Here is a 23,330-nt window from a genome sequence, read left to right as displayed (position 1 = left end):
AGGAAAATCTAGGCAAAACCATTCAGGACATAGGTGTAGGCAAGGATTTCATGACCAAAACGCCAAAAGCAATGGCAACAAAAGCCAAAATAGACAAATGGGACCTAATCAAACTCCACAGCTTCTGCACGGCAAAAGAAACAGTCAGTAGAGTGAATTGGCAACCAACAGAATGGGAAAAAATTTTTGCAGCCTACCCATCTGACAAGGGGCTGATATCCAGAATTTACAAAGAACTAAAGCAGATCTACAAGAAAAAAACAAACAAGCCCATTCAAAAATGGGCAAAGGACATGAACAGATACTTTACAAAAGAAGACATACGGGAGGCCAAGAAACATATGAAAAAATGCTCATCATCACTGGTCATCAGAGAAATGCAAATCAAAACCACATTGAGATACCATCTCACACCAGTTAGAATGGCGATCATTAAAAAATCGGGAAACAACAGATGCTGGAGAGGATGTGGAGAAATAGGAACACTTCTACACTGTTGGTGGGAATGTAAATTAGTTCAACCATTGTGGAAGACAGTGTGGCGATTCCTCAAGGACCTAAAAATAGAAATCCCATTTGACCCAGCAATCCCATTACTGGGTATATATCCAAAGGATTATAAATCATTCTACTACAAGGACACGTGCACACGAAGGTTCATTGCAGCACTGTTTACAATAGCAAAGACCTGGAACCAACCCAAATGCCCAACGATGATAGACTGGATAGGGAAAATGTGGTACATATACACCATGGAATATTACGCAGCCATCAAAAACGATGAGTTCATGTCCTTTGTAGGGACATGGATGAACCTGGAAACCATCATTCTCAGCAAACTGACACAAGAGCAGAAAATCAAACACCGTATATTCTCACTCATAGGCGGGTGCTGAACAATGAGAACACAAGGACACAGGGAGGGGAGCACTACACACTGGGGTCCGTTGGGGGGAAATGGGGGAGGGGCGGGGGGTGGGGAAGTGGGAAGAGATAGCATGGGGAGAAATGACAGATACAGGTGAGGGGACGGAAGGCAGCAAACCACACTGCCATGTGTGTACCTATGCAACAATCTTGCATGTTCATCACATGTACCCCGAAACCTAAAATGCAATAAAAAAAAAAAAAAAAAAAAAAACAAGAGCCATACCTTCCAGAAGTCCTGGTTGCCAGAGGCCACCTGAGCCCCTAATGGCTCCCTTCATGCATCCTGCAACTACGGTGGGAGAAGTTTTACCCTTACCACCCTGCCCCTTACCAGCCTGCCCCTTACCAACACTTCTTTCCATTCAAGTGCCCCATGGCCCCTAAAATGTAGACTCTCTGAAGGACTCAGAGTTTAGCATGGAATAATAAGCATCAATAAACATTTGTGGACCAAAAGGAAGGCTGGAGGAAGGATTAGAGTTAATCAATTTACTCAATGCTTACTGTCTATAAACCACTGTCCTAGGCACTATGAAGGAAGGAATCAAGAGAGAGGAGACATGACTCCTGCTTTTCAAGAACTTACAGCTCTGCATTTACAACCAACCAGATTCCCAGAGATCTGCAGCATTCACTTGGGAAAAACCCTCAGAGCCACTCTATTCTAATGATTCATTCTGATGCTTTGGGAAAGCAGTGTGATAGAAACGGCTGTCTCACCTGGCCTGCAGTTCCAGTGTTCTCTCTTTCCCAGATACCTGGAAAGTATGTGGATATTCTTCATTTTGAGTCTCCACAATTTTCATTCCATCAATTCCAACCCTGGTTCGAACTGTGAATTTAGAGCCTACCAAGCTGAATCTGGGCACACAGTACAGCAACATGTTGTTGAACTGCAAAGAAGGAGAACATATATCAGTAAAGAAAATAAATAGGGGAAACTGACCAATTTTAAAAGTAGCCCTAGACAAAAATTCCAAGTAATTGCTAGAGAACATAGTACTTCCTGCATGAGCAAAATTATTTACTAAGACACTGAGGTTTATGTTGTATAAAAAATCATATTCTGGCCAGGTGCAGTGGCTCACGCCTGTAATCCCAGCACTTTGGGAGGCCGAGGCGGGTGGATCACGAGGTCAAGAGATCGAGACTATCCTGGTCAACATGGTGAAACCCCGTCTCTACTAAAAATACAAAAATCAGCTGGGCGTGGTGGCGCACGCCTGTAGTCCCAGCTACTAGGGAGGCTGAGGCAGGAGAATTGCTTGAACCCAGGAGGCAGAGGTTGCGGTGAGCCGAGATCACGCCATTGCACTCCAGCCTGGGTAACAAGAGTGAAACTCCGTCTCAAAAAAAAAAAAAATCATATTCTTACATTTTGAAAAATGTATTTCCCACTCATGGCTCAGTAATTTATACTACTGCACCAGGTAAATTAGTTCAATAAATTCACAACAAATTACTAAGGACCTTTGTTTGATATACCCGGAGCTTAAGTTCTTAACTTTGTAAGTTCTTAAACACAAGAATTTCTCATTGATGTATCTTAGAGGGCAAATCTAATAGGTGTTAGAAGAAGAAAGTAATATTTAGCAATTATTATTATATTTGAGATAGGGTTTCACTCTATCACCTAGGCTGCAGTGCAGTCAGTGGTGCAATCGTAGCTCACTGTAGTCTCTAACTCCTGTGTTCCAGCCATCCTTCTACCTCAGCCTTCTGAGTAGGTGGGACTATGGAAACACACCACCATGCCCAACTAGTTTTTCTTAGTTGAGACGAGCTCTCGCTATGTTGGCCAGGCTGGTCTTGAACTCCTCAACTCCAGCAATCCTCCTGTCTCGGCCTCCCAAAATGCTGCAATTACAGAGGTGAACCACGACGCCCGGCCTCAATTGAAAATTTTTTTTTGTAGACACATGATCTAGCTATGTTGCCCAGGCTGGTCTTTCCTTTTTTTTTTTAATTTAAAGAAAATGAATTTTAAAAAAAATTCTACTTTAGCTTCTGGGGTACATGTGCAGATCATGCAGGATTGTTGCATAGGTACACACATGGCAATGTGGTTTGCTGCCTCTGTCTCCCTCCGTCACCCCCTGTCACCTGTATCTGACATTTCTCCCCATGCTATCTCCCCCCAACCTCCCTACCCCTGCTGTCCCTCCCCTACCCCACCAACAGACCCCAGTGTGTGATGCTCCCCTCCCTGTATCCATGTGTTCTCATTGTTCAACACCTGCCTATGAGTGAGAACATGTGGTGTTTGATTTTCTGTTCTTGTGTCAGTTTGTTGAGAATGATGGTTTACAGGTTCATCCATGTCCCTACAAAGGACATGAACTCATCATTTTTTATGGCTGCATAGTATTCCATGGTGTATATGTGCCACATTTTCCTTGTCCAGTCTTTATCATTGATGGGCTTTAAAGACCAGCCTGGGCTACTGTTTACAATACAATAGCCCAGACTGGTCTTTAACTCTTGGCCTCAAATGATACTCCCACCTCAGCCTCCTGAAATGTTGGGATTATAATATGAGACAAAGCACCTGGTCAGCAATTTTTTTTTTTTTTTTTTTTTTTTTTTTTTTTTTACTAGAGTGTTTAATGTTAAGCTTTTAAAAAATAGCCAATGGGCCGGGCGCGGTGGCTCAAGCCTGTAATCCCAGCACTTTGGGAGGCTGAGGCGGGTGGATCACGAGGTCAAGAGATCAAGACCGTCCTGGTCAACATGGTGAAACCCCGTCTCTACTAAAAATACAAAAAATTAGCCGGGCATGGTGGTGCGTGCCTGTAATCCCAGCTACACAGGAGAATTGCCTGAACCCGGGAGGCGGAGGTTGCAGTGAGCCGAGATCACGTCATCGCACTCCAGCTTGGGTAACAAGAGCGAAACTCCATCTCAAAAAAAAAAAAAAAAGATAGCCAATGTATTAGTTCAAATCTCATTAGAACATGTGGGGTTTAGACATTAAATCCTACATAAAAAGGAGGCCATACGGCCAAGGTTTCTATGATCACACAGTACTCTTAAACGATATTATGAATCCTCAAGTCTTGCATAAAAATTTACCACATATGAATTTTCTGAAAAGCCATCAGTTTTATTAGAGGTTTTTAAAGACAGAGTCTTACTCTTTACGAGAGGTACTTTTAAAATGAAGAGTATCATTTTGAAACTGAATCAAATTATGTATAGTCCCTAATTTCTAGTTAACAATTAACACCCCTTGCTTGCCAGGTGAGGTAGCTCACACCTGTAATCCCAGCACTTTGGGAGGCCCAGACGGGTGGATCACTTGAGGCCAGGGGTTTGAGACCAGCCTGACCAAACGGTGAAATCCTATCTCTACAAAAATATACAAAACTTGGCCAGGTGTGGTAGCGTGTGCATATGGTCCCAGGTACTCAGGAGGCTAAGGTGGGATCCCTTGAGCCAGGGAGGCAGAGGTTTCTTGAACCAAGATCGCACCACTGTACTCCAGCCTGGGTGACAGAGTGGACTCCATCGCAAAAAAGAAAAAAGAAAAAAGCAAGGGCTATTAATTGCATGAAAAATGGTATGTTAGAAGGCTGATATGATAGAAATTCACATTCAATGACTTTATGAAAGCATTTAATTCATTTCTGAATATGTTAAAACATGGAAAGAAATAAAATCCTAAATATTTGTGTTAATTTGAGGACAGATTCCTAAGAGAAGGTCTATACTTATCTTCTTTCTTCATATTTAGTGTTTCTCAAGTTTTTTTTCTAGGGTTACACATATTTTCTACAACAAGAGCAATTAGAGAATAAAATTATGTTTTAAAATTTACTTTCCCAATAGCATGTGGGCTAAACTCAACATGATTTTATTTTACTTCCTTCATCAAGATTTCTCAATTTACTAATTCTTCAATTTTTTTCTAAAATTTTACTTTCAGCTAAGTACTATTATTAGCAGAGGCTCTGAAGCCAGTCTAGAAGCACTAAGCCTCCACTCTACCCCTTATGAGCTGTGTAAACCCTCATGCCTCAAGGTCATTATCGGTAAAAGTCACAGCTTGCTGAGATTAAATGAAACAAATGTGAAATGTTTAGAACAGTGCTTTGCACAGACTAAGTGCTTAAATTCAACAAGCCTTCTCATTTTATTCTCCTGGGACTTGAGTCTAGATCTGTCCTTCTAGGCCCTCTGTTCAGCTCCACATTGCTATGAAGACAAGGTCGGTGGGTTTGTAAAACCTTCCGACAAGTTTGTGTGACATTATGTAAGTCATTCTGGAAGTTCGTTTCTTGGCAGTTGTTTTTGCGTTTTGTAACTTCCTGTAGCCAGTGTTACAAATTTCAGTTCCACAACGGAGAATGTAGAAATAAATTATCACTAAATACATTATAGATATATCCCAAGATATAACCTGTATTCTGGAAAAAATAGACAGAGCCTTCTTTTTTTCTTAAATAGAGATGGGGTCTTGCTATGCTGCCCAGGTTGGTCTTGAATTCCTGGGCTGAAGCAATCCTCCGTCTCGGCCTCTCAAATATATCCTCTTGGGATATAGGCCTTTATCACTAACTGTCTACTGTCATCTGAGTCTGGCAATGATACCCACATTTTTCATAGATTTTAGAGATCTGAAAAAAACTTCCAAAAGGTTTTTATCACCATCCATATCCTAGTTTGATTAAGGCAACAGCTTGCTTGCTAAGTGTTCTTGTTAACACTTCTTTCTCTATTCTATCAAGGCTTTCTCAGGAGGATATTTCATTGAGGCTGTGAATGTTGCAGGAGCTACAGAGTCACCAGCACAAGAGACAGAGGTTACACATTCCAGCCACCAACAATAACCAAATTGTTCCTGCAAACTGAGTGACAAATGTAATGGTATAGCATAAAATTTGTGAGTTATCCACTACTTGTCCTCAAGCCGGCTTTCTAAAGTTCAGCACTCATGCTGTTTTACAGAAACAAGTCCACAAATACGGAGGCTCTTAGCATTTGCCATTTGTAGTTATGCTCACATGACAGATTATCTAATAAATGTGTATGCTTCTCCTTCCTGTTCATGCTTTCAGGACTACATTCCTTCCCTTACATTCTCCCTAAATGGGACTTCACATTCTAAACTGTCAATAATTCTATATTAATCTTTTTTTTTTTTTTTTTTTTTTGAGATGGAGTCTTACTTTGTCACCCAGGCTGGAGTAAAGTGGCGTGATCTTGGCTCACTGCAACCTTTGCCTCCCAGGTTCAAGCGATTCTCCTGCCTCAGCCTCCTGAGTAACTGGGACAACAGGCGTGCACCACCATGCCTGGCTAATTTTTTATATTTTTAGTAGGGTCAGGGTTTCACCATATTGGCCAGGCTGGTTTTGAACTCCTGACCTCATGATTCGCCTGCCTCAGGCTCCCAATGTGCTAGGATTACAGGCGTGAGCCACCATGCCCTGCCCAATAATTCTATGTTAATCTTAAATAGTTCTGATCACAATCGAACGCTAGTCAATGAATAACCTTTTCCTTTTTGCATAGATGAAGGTGGGAGCTCTTGCAAAATATAAAACATTGCTTACAAAGATGATGAGGTCATATATAGGAAGAAACCAAGTAGCTAGTCCTGTTCCCTCCATGAACCTTGTGCTTGTAGCAAAAGCCACCACCACCTTTCACAAATAATTACTTCCCTCTGGGTTTCCCTTGATATTGAAAAAAGAAGCTACAGCAACTATGGCATGAAGAACATTGACTTTCCCTTTGAGGGTAGGAGATTCCCTTGTATTTCAAGCCCATAGCTTAGAAGTAGTGATCAGTGAAGCAATCTCAGACAAGCGAAGCAATTTCCAGAAGTCCTAGGTTGTGATAAAAACCACAAGCCTCAATATTATTAAAAACACAGGGAGGGTCCTCCTTCTTGATCTCTACTGTTCAAGTATTTTTATTTCAAGCCTCTAAAAATATATTTGACTGAAATAATTCAATTTCATTTTCTCACCAGTGACAACTTCATGTTTGTTTTCAAAGGTAGTAGGATATTGGTGGAGAAAATTTCTAGTGCTTGCTCTGTGTTCAAAGATTAAATAAGTTAAGGGAAAAATAATCGGAATCTATCAAGTTACAAGGAAATAAGGAACAGAACAACTCCAAAGGGCCAAGGATAAAAAGTCTTGGGTTGTTTTGTGGGATAATTTGGTGATTTTATTATTTTTTTAACTTTCAGATGTCAGATAGTTTATTTCAACAGAGTACCTGCTATAGTTTGAAGGTGTCCTATAAAAAGTATGTGTTGGAAACTTAATCCCTCATGCAGAAGTGTTGGGAGGGGGGGGCCTAATGGTGTTTGGATCAAGAGGGCTCCACTACTCTATGAATTAATCTAAGAATGGATTAATGCAGATTGAAAAGGGGCTTGAGGCCATGAGTTGGATTTCTTGCGCTCTCTCTCATCACGTGATAACCTTCTGTATGTCACAACACAGTAAGAGGGCCCTCACCAGATGCCAGCCCCTCAATCTTGAATTTCCCAGCCTTCAGAACTGCAGAAAATAAATCCCTGTTCTTTATAAATTAGCCAGTCTCAGGTGTTCTCTGATAGCAACATGAAATGGCTTACATTAAACAGAATCCTACTTAACGTTAACAGTGAAAAAGTATGGTGTAGAGGCAAGCAAATATGTAAATACATGAAGATCATTTAAAAGCAGATAGCGGATTCTAAATATAGTTTGTTTTTCCAGACAAATGTAATATCCCAAGGGTAGGAAACAGAAAACTAGCCCTCATTACCCTTCCAAAGAGAAAAGAAAAGAAAAATGGTGCTTCTGAAGTTTCTACAAGTAAGAACAAGAGGCTCCATGGGAATAAATGTGCACTGGCAAGGCAGGATTCTGTGACAAGCACAGCACTGGAGGGGGTGGAGGAAAAGGGCCAACGTGACACTGGAAATGTTTCTAAGATGGTCTTCAAAGAATGAATGTGGCTTTACTAAAATTCCTGCCACGTGACCCCATTCTCCTGGGAGGCAATGGCATGTTATGTTTGATGGCCTAAAGTAACCGGAACAGGCAAGTGAGGTGGCTCACGCCTGTAATCCCAGCACTTTGGGAGGCTGAGGTGGCTGGGAGGTCAGGAGTTTGAGACCAGCCTGGCCAACATGGTGAAAACCTGACTCTACTAAAAATACAAAAATTAGCTGGGCGTGGTGGCAGGCACCTGTAATCCCAGCTCCTGGGGAGGCTAAGGCAGAAGAATGGCTTGAACCTAGGAGGCGGAGGTTGTAGTGAGCTGAGATTGTGCTATCGCACTCCAGCCTGGGGAACAACAGGGAGACTTTGTCTCAAAAAATAAATAAATAAATACATAAAGGTAACTGAAACAGGGTGGGTCTTTTCCTCAGTCACTGACTGCCACTTTTCCCAAGGTTCTTAGCCACTCGTCCTCCAAAGAGCGGTTTAATTCAGCTCTGCATCAAGATATTCAACATAAACCTCTTTCCAAAATAACTCCCAAATGTGAGAATTAAGCCCAGGCAACTGGTTAGACCCAGAGCTCAAAGTTTAACTACAGAGGCTGCCCATTAATGAGGAAGAGAAGAAAGCACTTAAAAGGCAAAGACAGAGGAAAGACATTGACTCCTGGTTATGTTGCCTAGAATAGTGTATTAAGCATGTCTTTTTATTATGTATTTTTGATTTGGGGCATCTTAAGGCCTTTTTGACCCTGACGGGACTACCACTCGCAGGGTTACCCAATTCCTAGAGAGAGCAGCATGTCTATCACATAGAAACCAACCAATTCAGAACCCACACCCGCAGTCACCTCCTGTATTGAACACTTACTCTCTGGGCCACTATTCTCCTGCCCTAATCACCTCAGGGCCAGGATAACAGCCCCTAAGCCCTAAAGAAATTATTCGAACTAGCCAATCCTCACCTGGGTGCTTTCTTGCCCATTCCTTCCTGCAGAAACCACAATAATGGCTCTTGCCCACATTTTCTGCGTGCTCCTCTGCCTCCTGACTGATGCTAGTGCTTCCCCACTGCCTTCTCAATTCATATACCATACCCCCGCCCCACCCTGATTTGCCTTTCAATGGCAATCATCTGATCTTTTATAACAGACCTCTGAAGAGGACTCTGAACCCTAACATGACACCTCTTTGTTTTCTATTTAGCTTTCTGTATTACCTCTGAAAGAAGTACTTCTGTTTAGCACAAATGAGAATTTTTATAATCTAGTAAAAATACACATTTTTAAATTATGAAGATATTCATATGCCATAAAATTTACTTTTTTTGAGACAGAGTCTCGCTCTGTTGCCCAGGCTGGAGTGCATGGCACAATCTCAGCTCACTGCAACCTCCGCCTCCTGGGTTCAAGCGATTCTCCTGCCTCAGCCTCCCGAGTAGCTGGGACTACAGGCCTGCGCCACCACGCCTGGCTAACCTTTTTTATTTTTAGTAGAGATAAGGTTTCACCATATTGGCCAGGCTGGTCTCGAAGTCCTGACTTCAGCTGATCCACCCAGCTTGGCCTCCCAAAGTGCTGGCATTACTGCATCTGGCCAATTTACTCTTTTAAAATGTACAAATCATGGTTTTTAGGATAGTTGTAAATTGGGCAACTATCACCAATTCCAGAACATTTTATGCCTCATTTTATTCCTCCACATTTTATGCCTCATATCCATTTCCCATTCCCCCCTGGTCTTAGGGAACCACTACTTACATCCTGTCTCTATGCATTTGCCTCTTCTGTATGTTTCACATAAGTAGAACCATACTGTACGTGGTCTGTTGTAACAGGCATGTTTCACTTGACACAACATTTTAAGGTTAATCTATGTAGCATACGTAAGTTTTTATTCCTTTTTCTTGACATAAAATATGTCATTGCATGAACATACCACATTTTGTTCACCGATTCAGTTGATGGACATTTAGGTCGTCTCAACTTTTTGGGTATTATCAATAATGCTGTTTTGGACAAACGTGCAAGTTTTTGTGCGGACATGTGTTTTCAATTTTCTTGAGTTATACAAACTTGGAGTAGAACTGCTGGGTCATAAAACAACCAAATGTTATTTTTAAAACATGACTGATACAAAAAGACTTTTAAAAGTTTGTGGAGAAATGAAATTAAAAGAAACATATTTTATTTCAACCTAAGCTCTATCAAGTTCAATTCTGTAATCAGTGATAGCAGCCATTCAGTTCATCCTAAAGAAGTGAGGGTCCTGAGAAGTTTTTTTTGATGGAGTCTCACTCTGTTGCCCAGGCTAGAGTGCAGTGGTGCAATTTTAGCTCACTGCAACCTCTGCCTCCCGGGTTCAAGCAATTCTCCTGCCTCAGCCTCCTGAGTAGCTGGGATTACAGGCGCATACCACCACACCTGGCTGATTTTGGTATTTTTAGTAGAGACAAGGTTGCATCATATTGAGTCAGGCTGGTCTTCAACTCCTGACCTTGTGATCTCCCTGCCTCAGCCTCCCTAAGTGCTGGGATTAGAAGTGTGAGCCACTGCGCCCAGCCCTGGGTCCTGAGAATTTTACCATGGCAGTGCAGTAGTTTTTACACTATTAACTAAAGAAAAATGGGTGTCCTTTACAGATTCTTCAAGATCACGAAACAAAAAGAAGTAAGAGGAGCTAAACCAGGACTGTAAGGTGTAGGGCTAATGATTCTCTGTCAAAACTCTCAAAAAATTGCCCTTGTTTGATGAGAATAATGAGCAAGAACGTTGTCATGGTTTAGTCCTGGGTGTTTTTCTGCTAAAATCTTTGGCTAGCTTTCTCAAAATACTCTCAAAATAAGCAGATGTTATTGTTCTTTCGCCCTCAAGAAAATCAACAGGCATATTGCCTTGAGCATCCCAAAAAACTCTTGCCACGACCTTTGCTCTTGACTGGACCTCTTTTGTTTTGACTGGATCACTTGTACCTGTTGGTAACCATTGTTCTGATTGTGTTTTGTCTTCGGGATTGTACTGGGAAAGCCATGTTTCATCTCCTATTACAATTTGCTGTAGAAATGCTTTAGAAGCTTGATGCCACTTATTTAAAATTTCCACCAAAAGTTCTGCTCTTGCCTGCGGCTGATCTGGGTGCAACATTTTTGGCACCCATTGAGTGGAAAGTTGCTCAACTTTAATTTTTCAGTCAGAATTGTGCAAGATGAACCCAATTGAGACGTCTGTGGTACTGGCTACTGCTTCTGCTGTTAACTGTCAGTCCTCTTCAATTAGGGCAGGAGCAAGATGAATTTTTTCCTAGTGAAAGGATGTGGATGGTCTGTTGCTGTAGGTTTCATCTTCAACAGTGTCTCGTCTCTTCTTCTTAAAACCCATTTGTAAACTGCTCATTTCTTTGTGGCGTTGTCTCCACAAACTTTTCATGAAGCATCACTTCACCATTTTTGCATCCAAGCTTCGCCATATGTTTGATGTTTGTTCTCGCTTCAATTTTAACCGAATTCATATTGCTTTGACAGGGGCTCTTTTCAAACTTATTTTATTATTTATTTATTTATTTACAGATGGAGTATTGCTGTCACTAGGCTGGATTACAGTGACGCGATCTTGGCTCATTGCAACCTCTGGCTCCTGGGTTGAACCCTGCCTCAGCCTCCTGAGTAGCTGGGACTACAGGCATGTATCACCACACCTGGCTAATTTTTTTGTATTTTAGTAGAGAAGCGGTTTCACCATGTTGGCCGGGATGGTCTGGATCTCCTAACCTTGTGATCCACCCACCTTGGCCTCCCAAAGTGCTGAGATTACAGGGACAAGCCACTGTGCCCAGCCTATTTTTTACTTATTTATTTTTCTGAGACAGGGTCTCGCTCTGTCACCCAGGCTCGGTAGTATGATCATAGCTCACTGCAGCCTTGGAACTCTTTGGCTCAAGAGCTTCTCCTGACTCAGACTCTCAAGCAGCTAGGACTACAGGTGAATGCTACCATGCCCAGCTCATTTTTAAGCTTTTTGTAGAGACAGGGTGGTCTCTGTATGTTGCCCAGGTTGGTCTTGAACTCCTAAACTCAAGGCATCTTCCTGTCTTGACTTTCCAAAGTCCTGGTATTACAGGTATGAGCCATTGTGCCAGGCCTCAAACTGATGTCTAACCCTTCTTAGTGCCTCAAACCAGATACTGCTCAGTCATGTTATAACAGGTTAGTACAGGTTTATTTTGTTGCAAAAAAGCTTCGAAATCCATGCATAGTTTTTTCATAACATGCATCTTCCATGAACTTTTCAAGACCCCTTGTACTGAACATCCCTCTCTGACCGACAATTAGTTCTTAAGTTTTCCTTTCAATGGAGGCTGAAAACAGACACAGAAGCCTCTAGGGCCCCATGACAACTCACGCTATGTTGGAGGAGATGACTGCCTTGCAGCAGAAAAGTCAGACATGAATAACGTCCTAAGAATGTATTGTGTGCTATTCGTTAGGCAGCCTTTTCACTCCTGTGTCTGTTTCTCTAACAACAATCACAATGAAAGCGAAAGTTTATTAAGCTTTGACAGGGGCTCTTTTCAAACTGATGTTTTTATTTATTAATTATTATTATTATTATTATTATTTGAGATACAGTCTTGCTTTATCACCAGGCTGGAGTGCAGTGGTGTGATCTTGGCTCACTGCAACCTCTGCCTCCTGGGTTCAAGCAATTCCCCTGCCTCAGCCTCCCAAGTAGCTGGGACTACAGGTGCATACATTACACTTAGCTAAGGGGAGCAGCTCCAGGCACCAGCATGGGTGCCAGCTCTCTGCAAAGCTGTGGCTGGACCAAGTGTATTGCAAGCAGCTTCCACTGCTGGCACTGGCGAAGGTGGTGATGTCTGGAAGCTTGGAGATACCAGGAAACAGAGCCCCAAACAGGGCGGTATAGCCCTGGCTCAGGGAGTTCCTAGATCTGGGCTCCACGAAGAGCTTCTCTCTTTCTCTCCTTCATGTTGCCTACAACATGGTGAGTGGGGGCATGTTTCAGCCCTGTTTGTGTTACAGCTCTTTCAGTCCTGCCATTCAGTGGGTCCCGAGTTCTTATCTCACATCCAGAAAGAATGAAGTATGTGGACAACTGGAGGGTAAGGTGAAGAGGTGGTTTACTGAGCGACAGCACAGCTCTCCAGAGACCTGAAGTGGATAGCTCCTTTCCGCAGGCAGGTTGTCCCGACATCTGCTCAGCTCTCAGCTGAGACCTACAGTGGGTAGCTCCTCTCCACAGGCAGGCCATCCCAACATCTGCCTGAGTCTGGCTGAGTCCAGGGATTTTATTTGCTTCACAGGAGAGGAAGTGCATGCTGATTGGTCTATGGGCAGCTATGGGCAGGCCTGGAAAATGCACCATAAGTTCTCACTCTGGTCCATGGAACTGGCAGCCCGGCCCTCAGGCTTCAGGCTGTCCCAGGGCTGAAGGTGGGCTGCATTGCAGACCTGCCTCTTTCCACCCAAGAGCCTGTCTGCCTCCAGCTGCCATCGACCTGCCATCCTCAATGCCCAGGCTGTTTGTGGCAAAAGGTGCCCATAGGCCCACACTGAGCCACCCTTAGCACCCCCTTGGCCTCCCTCCCGTGCTTGTTGGCGCTCAAAGTCTGAAGGGGACTGAGGGGCACCAGGGGGCTGGCATATCAGCACTGTCCCAAGTGTCTGCGCACCCTGCTAGTTTGCAATACCACCCAGGCGTGGCCCCAAGTTTGCTCTGAAATTGGAACAGGTATTGGGAGTGGGGAGAGGTCAGGCAGTGGGAGCAGTCACTTTTTGACCCTGCAGGTGTACAGGGGGCTTCCTGGGCCCCTGAGAGTACAGGAACGCCTGGGTCAGCAGCTGCAACTGGGTAGCTGCCCTGGCTATGCCTCCCTCACTGCAGCCAGTATTGTTGCAGCAACCACTCCAGAAGGGTCACTGCTGCTTGCCTTCCATACCAAGTATAAAGAAAAATTATAAAAAATACGTTACTTAGAATACTTCCCTAAATGCAATCCAGACATTGTTGACTAAGCCAGGTTAGATGTAATTGCTTTGGTGAATAAGGCAACATCCTACTTTTCAAGTTGTATACAACTACTTTTATATATAATTCCTTTTTTTTTCAGGTGGAGTCTTGCTCCGTCATTCAGACTGGAGTGCAGTGGCACGATCTCAGCTTACTGCAACCTCTACCTCCCAGGTTCAAGCAATTCTGCCTCAGCCTCTTGAGTAGCTGGGATTATAGGCAACCACCACCACACTCAGCTGATTTTTCTATTTTTTAGTAGAGACGGTGTTTTGCCATCTTGGCCAGACTGATCTCAAACTCCTGATCTCAGGTGATCCACTTGCCTTGGCCTCCCATGCTGGGATTACAGACATCAGCCACCATGCCCAGCCACATTTTTATAGATAATTCTTTTTTTTTTTTTTTTTTTTTGAGACGGAGTTTCACTCTTGTTACCCAGGCCGGAGTGCAATGGCGCGATCTCGGCTCACCGCAACCTCCACCTCCTGGGTTCAAGCAATTCTCCTGTCTCAGCCTCCTGAGTAGCTGGGATTACAGGCACGTGCCACCATGCTCAGCTAATTTTTTGTATTTTTAGTAGAGATGGGGTTTCACCATGTTGACCAGGATGGTCTCGATCTCTTGACCTTGTGATCCACCTGCCTCGGCCTCCCAAAGTGCTGGGATTACAGGCTTGAGCCACCGCGCCCGGCCTATATATAATTCTTATATGACTTGCCAACAGTATAATACTCACTAAGAAAAGATAGCGTTCTTGTGCTGATGTGTTCCGAGCTGCTAGTTTGAGGATCTGCCCTTCTTTTATTAGTTCATTTGAAGGATTTACAATGTCTTCTTCTTCTCCCAACATTTCATAAATCTCTAAGAGTTTCTTTAGGTTCTCCTAGGAAATGAAGACAAAACAGCAAGATCACATACAAGCAGGTTTCAACTTAGTAGCTTTAATAATACTCTGAGCTTAACTAAAATCTATATAATTCAGAAGGGATTGAGAGTAAGCATATATTTTGATATAAACTGTATCAGTTATTAACAAGTTCAGAGAGTGATTCCGGGTAATATTAAACATTTTGTAAACATTCTTTTTGGTCCATCTATTTCGATTCACTTTGGTCCAAATCTACATAGATTTGGGCAGTATTACTGACAATTGTCTAATCAGAAGGTTCCTGTCTCCTCTGAAAACCACTTACCATTTTTCTTATTGCACTATTAGAATGGCTTGCTGCTGTAGATATAATTTCAAGTGATTCTACATGGGAAAAAAAGAAAAGTAAATAAATACGCTTTGTCCTTCCTGTGCTTCTGTATAGCTGAATAACTCACTAAAAAGTCTGAGATGAAAGACACAACAAAAATAGTGGCATTTTCCATTTATGAACTGGATACTTCCTAAAGTTCATTTCTAAGCAGATTACTTGAAACTTCATCTTTCCTTATAAAAAGTCACATATGAAGGTTAGGCTCACAGGTTTAATCGAGAATGAACCATCAAAATTAATAAGGAGAGGGAGAAACATCACTGCTTTTCCTTAGTTAATCTCTTGAGTGGTGACTCCAGCCCAACTTATTTTGTTTCCCTCAATCCTGGATCCTATATTGAGGGCACAGAACTGCCCAAATCAGAATAATTTTCTAAAATGTAAACAAAAACTCAGTTTCTTCTATGCTCAAAGGTTTTGAAATTTACAGTGTACACTAACTCCATTCTAGGTACTTTATTACAGTATCAATTCTTATACAGCCTTAAATCATTAAGTATTTTAGCTCCATTTGGCAGACAAATGAAATGGGGAAGTAATACAACTACCTTAAGGTCACAGAGCTATGCTATTGGAGGGCCATACTTAAACCCAGGTTTCTGACTCAAAAGTTCTAAAATATTTCAGCAGTACTAAGTATTTTACTAATTGTATGAGTAAATTAACTACTAAACACAGCCGACTTTCTTTGGGAAAATATATTCACAGTTCTAGCCCGGGTTGGGTGAAAGGGGTCAGTGTTGGAGGGTTTTGTTGCTGGGGCAGGTGGGAATGGGAACTTTTTGGTGTGGACATCGCAGGAGCTCCAGGGGCTGCTGGTGAAGAGGCCTCTTGCTGGACTGACCCCAGAGAACACCTCTCAATCCTAAATCATGTCCTGTTTTCGTCCTTTCTTTTCTGTTTTGTGAATACTGGCCTGCCTAATTCTGTTACCACAACAACCCTGAGACTTTTCAACTACATTTTTTGTCTTCCATGCACTGCTGGACAGAATGCACTTTTGTTGCTTTCATTCCTACTTTCAGGTCACCAAAGGCCCTTCTTAGGTGATTTCCTTAGAATTTTAGTGAAAGTAGCAATGGAAAAACAAGCAAACAAAAAAAGTAATAAAATGCCATACCATGTCACCAACTACCTCATTTATGATATGGGCATCTAAGGGGATACCAAAGTCTGAGCATAGAAGAAACTGAATTTTAATTTGCATTTTAAAGAACTATTCTGATATGGGCAATGCTGTGCACTTGATATAAGATCCAGGATCCAGGAAGACAAAATAAGACAGGATAAAGCCACGGCTCTAGAGATGAGTTTGAGGAAGAGCAGTGCTGTTTCCACCTCCACCCCCACCACTAGATCTGCCACTCAAATCAAGCAGTCAGGCAAGGTAGGTAGAAAATGGAGATAGGGCAGACTTCCTAGGAAGTAGTTGGTTTGAGATGGGAAGTCAAGTTCATTCTACAGTATGGAAAGGGCAAGTGGAGAAGAGAAGTTTCTGTGGTCAGAGTCACTCAAATGGTGGGAGAAACATATCTGAAACAGCCTGTGTTCAAGAAAAGGCTAATGATCAGGGCCAGGCACGGTAGCTCATGCCTGTAATCCCAGTACTTTGGGAAGCTGAGGTGGGTGGATCATCTGAGGTCAGGAGTTCAAGACAAGCCTAGCAGACATGGTGAAAACACGTTTCTACTAAAATTACAAAAATCAGCTGAATAGCTTGAAATCAGAAGGTGGAGGCTGCAGTGAGCCAAGATCGCACCACTATACTCCAGCTTGGGCAACAGAGTTAAGACTCTTTCTCAAAAAAATAATAATAATTAAAAAAACGAAAAGGTTAGCTGGGCACGGTGGCTCACGCCAGTAATCCCAGCACTTTGGGAGGCCGAGGTTGGCAGATCATGAGGTCAGGAGATTGAGACTGTCCTGGCTAGCCCAGTGAAACTTCATCTTTACCAAAAATACAAAAAATTAGCCAGGCATGGTGGCAGGTGCCTATAATGCCAGCTATTCGGGAGGCTGAGGAAGGAGAATCACTTGAACCAGGGAGAGCCAGGGAGGTGGAGGTTGCAGTGAGTAGAGATCATGCCACTGCACTCCAGCCTGGACAACAGAGCGAGACTTAGTCTCAAAGTAAAAACAAAAAAGAAAAGGCTAACAATCCAAGACAAAAAATAATGTTTTATGTACTTCACCTCTCATCAAGATTCACTTAGGACAGAAAACAAGAAATTATAAGGGAAAGTAGCAATGTTTTAAAGTTATACCCAAGTACCATTACTGCTTGTTGAATATCAAGCCATTCTTATTTCTTAAATTTTCATTCATGCCTTTATAGCTGATTGATTTGTAAAAGTGCATGAAAAAGCTAAAGTATTATTGAAGCTCATAAGCCTTAAAAACAAACAAACAAACAAAAAACACCCTTTCAGCCGGGCACAGTGGCTCACGCCTGTAATCCCAGCACTTTGGGAGGCTGGGGCTGGTGGATTGTGAGGTCAAGAGATCGAGACCAAGCTGGCCAACATGGTGAAGCCCCATCTCCACTAAAAATACAAAAATTAGCTGGGCATGGTGGCGTGCGCCTGTAATCCTAGCTATGCAGGAGGCTGAGGCAGGAGAATTCCTTAAATCCGGGAGGCGGAGGTTGCAGTGAGCAGAGATCGTGCCATTGCACTCCAGCCTGGTGACAGAGCAAGATTCTGTCAAAAACAAAAACAAAACCCTTTCATTATAATCTAATGAAAAATAAGATAATCTAACAGAAGTGAAATAAAGTTTTCTTGGAGAAAATGTTATTGGACAATAAAAAGCACCATTTCCTGTTATGGTAGGAATGTTAGGGCAGGTAGAGCCAACTCTGCTTAGTTATTTTTACATAGTGAATGTCACCTTAGCTTTCTTGGCATGCACCAACCTATCTCATTAAACAGCAGCACTTGTAAATCTGAATGGTTGTATTCTTCCTCTGAGAAGGAAATTGTGTATTGCTATTCTAGATGTCTTTAAGACTGTAATATTATATTTCAGAGCCAGTGACTAACATGAACCCGCAAAAGAAATGTGATTTGGATTGCTCTAAACTTGTCATTTTGGCTCAAAAGTGACTTGCCTAACTGAGGTGTTGATAACAATTTCCAGTGAAATTATCTTCTAATAGCAACATTTGACTAAAGTAGCTGTGAGATATACCTCCCTTTAAAACCATAAGGCTGCTTGGCCACTTGATTATTCTGTAATAGGGAGAAAACAAAAATAGCATTTACTTTTAGCATCATTCCAGTCCAGGGAATCAGGAGGCAATTTCCTTAGATAGTCCTTAAGGAGCATCTCATACCGGGGAATCCGCTGAACAGGTTCTAGCATGTGATGCTGCAAAGTTAAGCTCCCACAGATTTTCTGTTTCTGTAATGAGAAAGGTTTTCCAAGAAACATTTAAAAATTAGGTTAGGTTATCAAGTCTAGAGACTTACTGTAAAACGGAACTATCGTCAAGGGCAATATTCTTCAACAAAGTGTGACTGTCCATCACCCGCATCAGACATATCTGGGCTCTGTTTAGAATGCAGATTTCTGGCTGGGAGCAGTGTCTCACAACTGTAATCCCAGCACTTTAGGAGGCTGAGGCAGGTGGATCGCTTGAGGTCAGGAGTTGGAGACCAACCTGGCCCACATGGCAAAACTCCACCTCTACTAAAAATACAAAAATTAGCCAGGCGTGGTAGCACGTGCCTATAGTCCCAGCTACACAGGAGGCTGAGGCAGGAGAATCACTTGAACCCAGGAGGCAGGAGTTTCAGTGAGCCGAGATTGTGCCATTTAGCCTGGGTGACAGAGTGAGACTCTGTCTCAAAAAAAAAAAAAAAAAAAGCAGATTGCTGAACCCCACCTCAATCTATAACATCACAATCTTTGGGGAAGGAGATAGAGAATATGCATTTTTTTCTTTTTTTGAGATGCAGTCTCACTCTGTTGCCCAGACATACAGTGGTGTGATCTCACTGCAACCTCTGCTTCCTCAACCCAAGTGGTCCTCCCACCTCAGCTTTCAAAGTAGCCAGGACTATAGGTACATGTCAACATGCTCAGCTAGAGAATATGCATTTAAAAACACCCAATATTTCTATAACATTGAAGTTGAGGACTATCTGGTTTAAGAACAGGAAAAGTGGGGGCCAGGAACTGTGGCTCACACCTGTAATCTCAGCACTTTGGGAGGCTGAGACTGGTAGATCACAAGGTCAGGAGATTGAGACCATCCTGGCTAACAATGGGAAACCTCAACTCTACTAAAAATACAAAAATGAGCCAGGCATGGTAATATGCGCCTGTAATCCCAGCTACTTGGAAGGCTGAGGCAGGAGAATTGCTTGAACCTGGGAGGCAGAGGTTGCAGTGAGCCGAGATCATGTCATTGCACTCCAGCCTGGGTGACAGAGTGAGACTTCATCTCAAAAAAAAAAAAAAAAAAAAAAAAAGAAGAAGAAGAAGAAGAAGAAAGAAAGAAAGAGAGAGGAAAAAAAAAGCACACAGAAAGGGGGGAAAATGAAGCAGAATTTTAAGCAAGAAAATTGCAGATTGCTGACAACCACTTCAATTAGTCACTACAAGGGTTTGTGAAGTCACATTATTAAACCATTCTATAGAGATTTTTTAAAAGATGTGCCTATTTAACGAGGTCTGCTAAGAACAACTGTATTAAATGACTTTGGACTCAGCAGAAACTATTTCATAACAAGGCTATGATAAATATCATTTCCTTTGAACTTAAAAAAGACTCCATATAGAAGAACACGATCTGGGCATCTTTTATCTGTCAGAAAATTTTACTATTTCATTAGTTCAAAGCATTCTTTTTCATTAGAAACCAAATTTTGTGAAAATAGAGCTCCATTTCTCAGGGCAAAATTGAGTCTGTATCACTTGCTTTCAAGAAGCTGTTAACACAAGAGAGGAAAAAATAAGAAATGTTCTTGTTCCTGTTAAACAAAGAAGAAATCCCATTAAAATATATACTGAACTCACACCATGATCAGGGCACTGAAAGGCATCAAAGCTATATTAAGATATGGTGTTTGCATCTGAAGTAAACAAGTAACTAAAGGCTTCACAGAGAATGGAACATTTAACACAACCTCTGATGAGTGCAGGCTTTGGAGAGGAAGACAGACTAGGGAGCAAGCCCAGGAGGAGACACCTGAGAAGAGGACCACGGTAATGAAGCAAGAAATATGTTCAATGAAAGGAGCAGAGAGGTTTTCTTGGCAACTAAGATAAGTAGAAGGAAATGGAAGATGTAACATAAAGGCAATATGAGGTCATGATGTCAAGGTGAGTTTAGATTTTTTTCATCTAATATAGATTTTTGTGCATGACAGTTGTATCATTAGATCTGAGGTCTATTAGATTAACCCACTGCAGTGTGGCTTTGGGGAGACAGTCGGTAACTAGTTTGGAAGTTGTTATTATAGACCAGGAAGAAAGTAATAAGGGCCTGAAAGTGGCATAGAAACTGAGAGAATAAAAGCTTTCCTTCATTAGGTTTAAGATATTAATTCTATAAATTTAAATATCTCATTAGATTTTCCCCTAATCTATTATGTACATCAAGGAAAGTATTACTGATCCCAAATATTTTACATGAAGAAACTGTGGCTCTGATAATTTAGAAGCGTTTTCTAAGGTCAAGTGACTATAAGTGGCGGACTAGGATTCTAAACTAGGTTACTTGATTCCTAGTTTACGACTCTTTTCACAACCCATGTCATTTCGTCGTAATATGGAGAAGACAGACATTGCAGAGACAGAATTCAGAGTGTGGTAAGATAGTAACTACCACCATCACCATCATTTAGTGAGCAATTGCTATGCAACAAGCACTATGTTAAGTGCTTCAAATACATTATTTCACAGGCAAATGAACACATACAGAGAATGAAGAAATGTAACAAATCAAAGATAAAGCTAAGTTGTCAAGCTCTGGTGAATGATAGAATAATGGTGTCACCGGCCGGGCGCGGTGGCTCAAGCCTGTAATCCCAGCACTTTGGGAGGCCGAGGCGGGTGGATCACGAGGTCAAGGATCGAGACCCTCCTGGTCAACATGGTGAAACCCCGTCTCTACTAAAAATACAAAAAAAAAAAATTAGCTGGGCATGGTGGCACGTGCCTGTAATCCCAGCTACTCAGGAGGCTGAGGCAGGAGAATTGCCTGAACGCAGGAGGCGGAGGTTGCGGTGAGCCGAGATCGCGCCATTGCACTCCAGCCTGGGTAACAAGAGTGAAACTCCGTCTCAAAAAAATAAAAAAATAAAAAAATAAATAAATAAAAAGAATAATGGTGTCACCTAATAAATCCAATACATATCAGAATAATTATCTACTCTGTGCAAGGCCTAAAAAGTCAGATGGAAAAATGCTTGGGAGCTAAAAATAGGAAAAGAAAATGTTGACTCTGTTTGGATGACAAGATATTCACATGCTTGGCCATTTGTACCTGGAGTTTGGGAGTAGAGAACTAGACTAGCAACCCTAGAGGAAATCTGTCTGGCAAGATAGTTAGAGGCAGGCAGGAATAGGATATGAACGAAAAGTATGAAAAGAAAGAAGATCGTAGAAGGCAAACTCATTGTGCTCTGCCCACATTTCCGTATTAGGAAAAGAAGCTGGTAAAAATCAAAGGAGGAGCCCAGTATTCAGTGAGGTAGGCGAGTGTTTAATTACAAAAGAAAAGAATGTTAAAAAAAAAAAAGGAGTGGAGGGGATGAGGTAGGCCCTCTGGCTATAGCTGAATGAGGAGACGGACAAATCCTCCCTGTTAAAAGCAGTTTATAGGCTGGGTGCAGTGACTTAGGCCTGTAATATCAGCACTTTGGAAGGCCGAGGTGGGGGGATCATTTGAGGCCAGAAGTTTGAGATCGGCCTGGCCAACATGGAAAAACCCTGTCTCTACTAAAAGTACAAAAATTAGCTGGGTGTAGTGGCACACACCTGTAATCCCAGCTACTTGGGAAGCTGATGCCTGAGAATCGTTTGAACCCAGGAGGCAGAGGTTGCAGTGAGTCAAGATCATGCCACTGCACTCCAGCTTGGGTGACAGAGGGAGACTCTACCTTCAAAAAAATGAAAAATAAAAAATAAAAGCAGCTATAAAGCTAGATAAAATTGACAAAATTAATATAAGCGTCTTAGAAATTGATTAAAAGGTATGCAACAATCTGGAATGTGTTTACACTTTAAAAACTGTTGAACTTTGGGTAAGAATGATGAGAATCTGTGGCATTCTAGCCTGGGGCTGCTCCTGTCCCTCTCCCAGCTCAGTCATGACAAAGGGGCCCCCAGGGTGGCATGGGCTATGAGGACTGGTGAGTGGCTCTTCTGCTGAGGCTGAAAAGGGCTCATTCAGTTTGGAGTGGTGGGCAACACACGCACCCAACAACATCAGTAGAAGTGAAGATCCCTGAAGTGGGTGAGCGGTGAGAGCCAGTAACTCCACTAGCTAGATGTTGTGGTTGTGGATGCGAAAAATATAATAATTGAAAAGAAAAATTCACTATAGATTCAACAGCAGATCTGAGATGACAGAAGAATCAGGGAACTTGAAGAAAGACTAGTAGAAATGAAAGAATCTGAATAATAGAAGAAAGTTTGGGGGGATCATTTGAATCCAGGAATTCAAGGTTAGCCTAGGCAACATAGCAAGACACCATCTCTAAAACAAACAAAAGGAACCCACCAAAATTTGTGTAATGGAAGTCAAAAGATTAAAAAAAAGAGAGAGAAAGTGAAAAAGACAGAAAATATTTGAAGAAATAATGGCTGAAAACTTCTGAAAATGATTTTTTTAAAAAAGGTCAACCAACCCTAACTAGGACAAATACAAAAAGGTCCACGCCCAGATGCATCATATTTGAACTGGCGACAGCCAAAAACAGAGAAAATCTTGAAAGCATCAAGAAAAATGTGACTCATCACATGCATGGGAGTAACAATACAATCAATGGCTGGTTTCTTGTCTGAAACCACAGAGGATGGAAAGCAGGAGGATTACATATTCAAAGTCCTGGGGGAGAGCCCCATATCCTGGCTGAGTGCAGTGGCTCATGCCTGCAATCTCAGCACTCTGGAAGGCTGAGTCTAGGTGTTTAAGACCAGCCTGGGCAACAC

At 42.2% G+C, this 23,330-nt stretch overlaps 1 protein-coding gene across 6 annotated transcripts in view; it reads right to left on the bottom strand.

Annotated features, from left to right (window-relative positions):
• Positions 1–23,330, bottom strand: part of FGD4 (FYVE, RhoGEF and PH domain containing 4) — a 252,879-nt gene that overhangs the window by 25,872 nt on the left and 203,677 nt on the right. For all 6 annotated transcript variants that reach the window (XM_039471828.2, XM_074403053.1, XM_074403051.1 and 3 more), the window contains exons 8-11: positions 18,431–18,569; positions 15,099–15,157; positions 14,642–14,788; positions 1,651–1,823 (exon numbers count right to left, since the gene is read on the bottom strand). In XM_039471828.2, the coding sequence (XP_039327762.1) occupies positions 1,651–1,823; positions 14,642–14,788; positions 15,099–15,157; positions 18,431–18,569 (518 nt within the window). The remainder of the gene's footprint in view (positions 1–1,650; positions 1,824–14,641; positions 14,789–15,098; positions 15,158–18,430; positions 18,570–23,330) is intronic.

The sequence above is a fragment of the Saimiri boliviensis genome, chromosome 7, assembly GCF_048565385.1.
Source record: "Saimiri boliviensis isolate mSaiBol1 chromosome 7, mSaiBol1.pri, whole genome shotgun sequence".
NCBI lineage: Eukaryota > Metazoa > Chordata > Mammalia > Primates > Cebidae > Saimiri > Saimiri boliviensis.
This window is presented reverse-complemented; position numbering and strand designations above follow the sequence as displayed.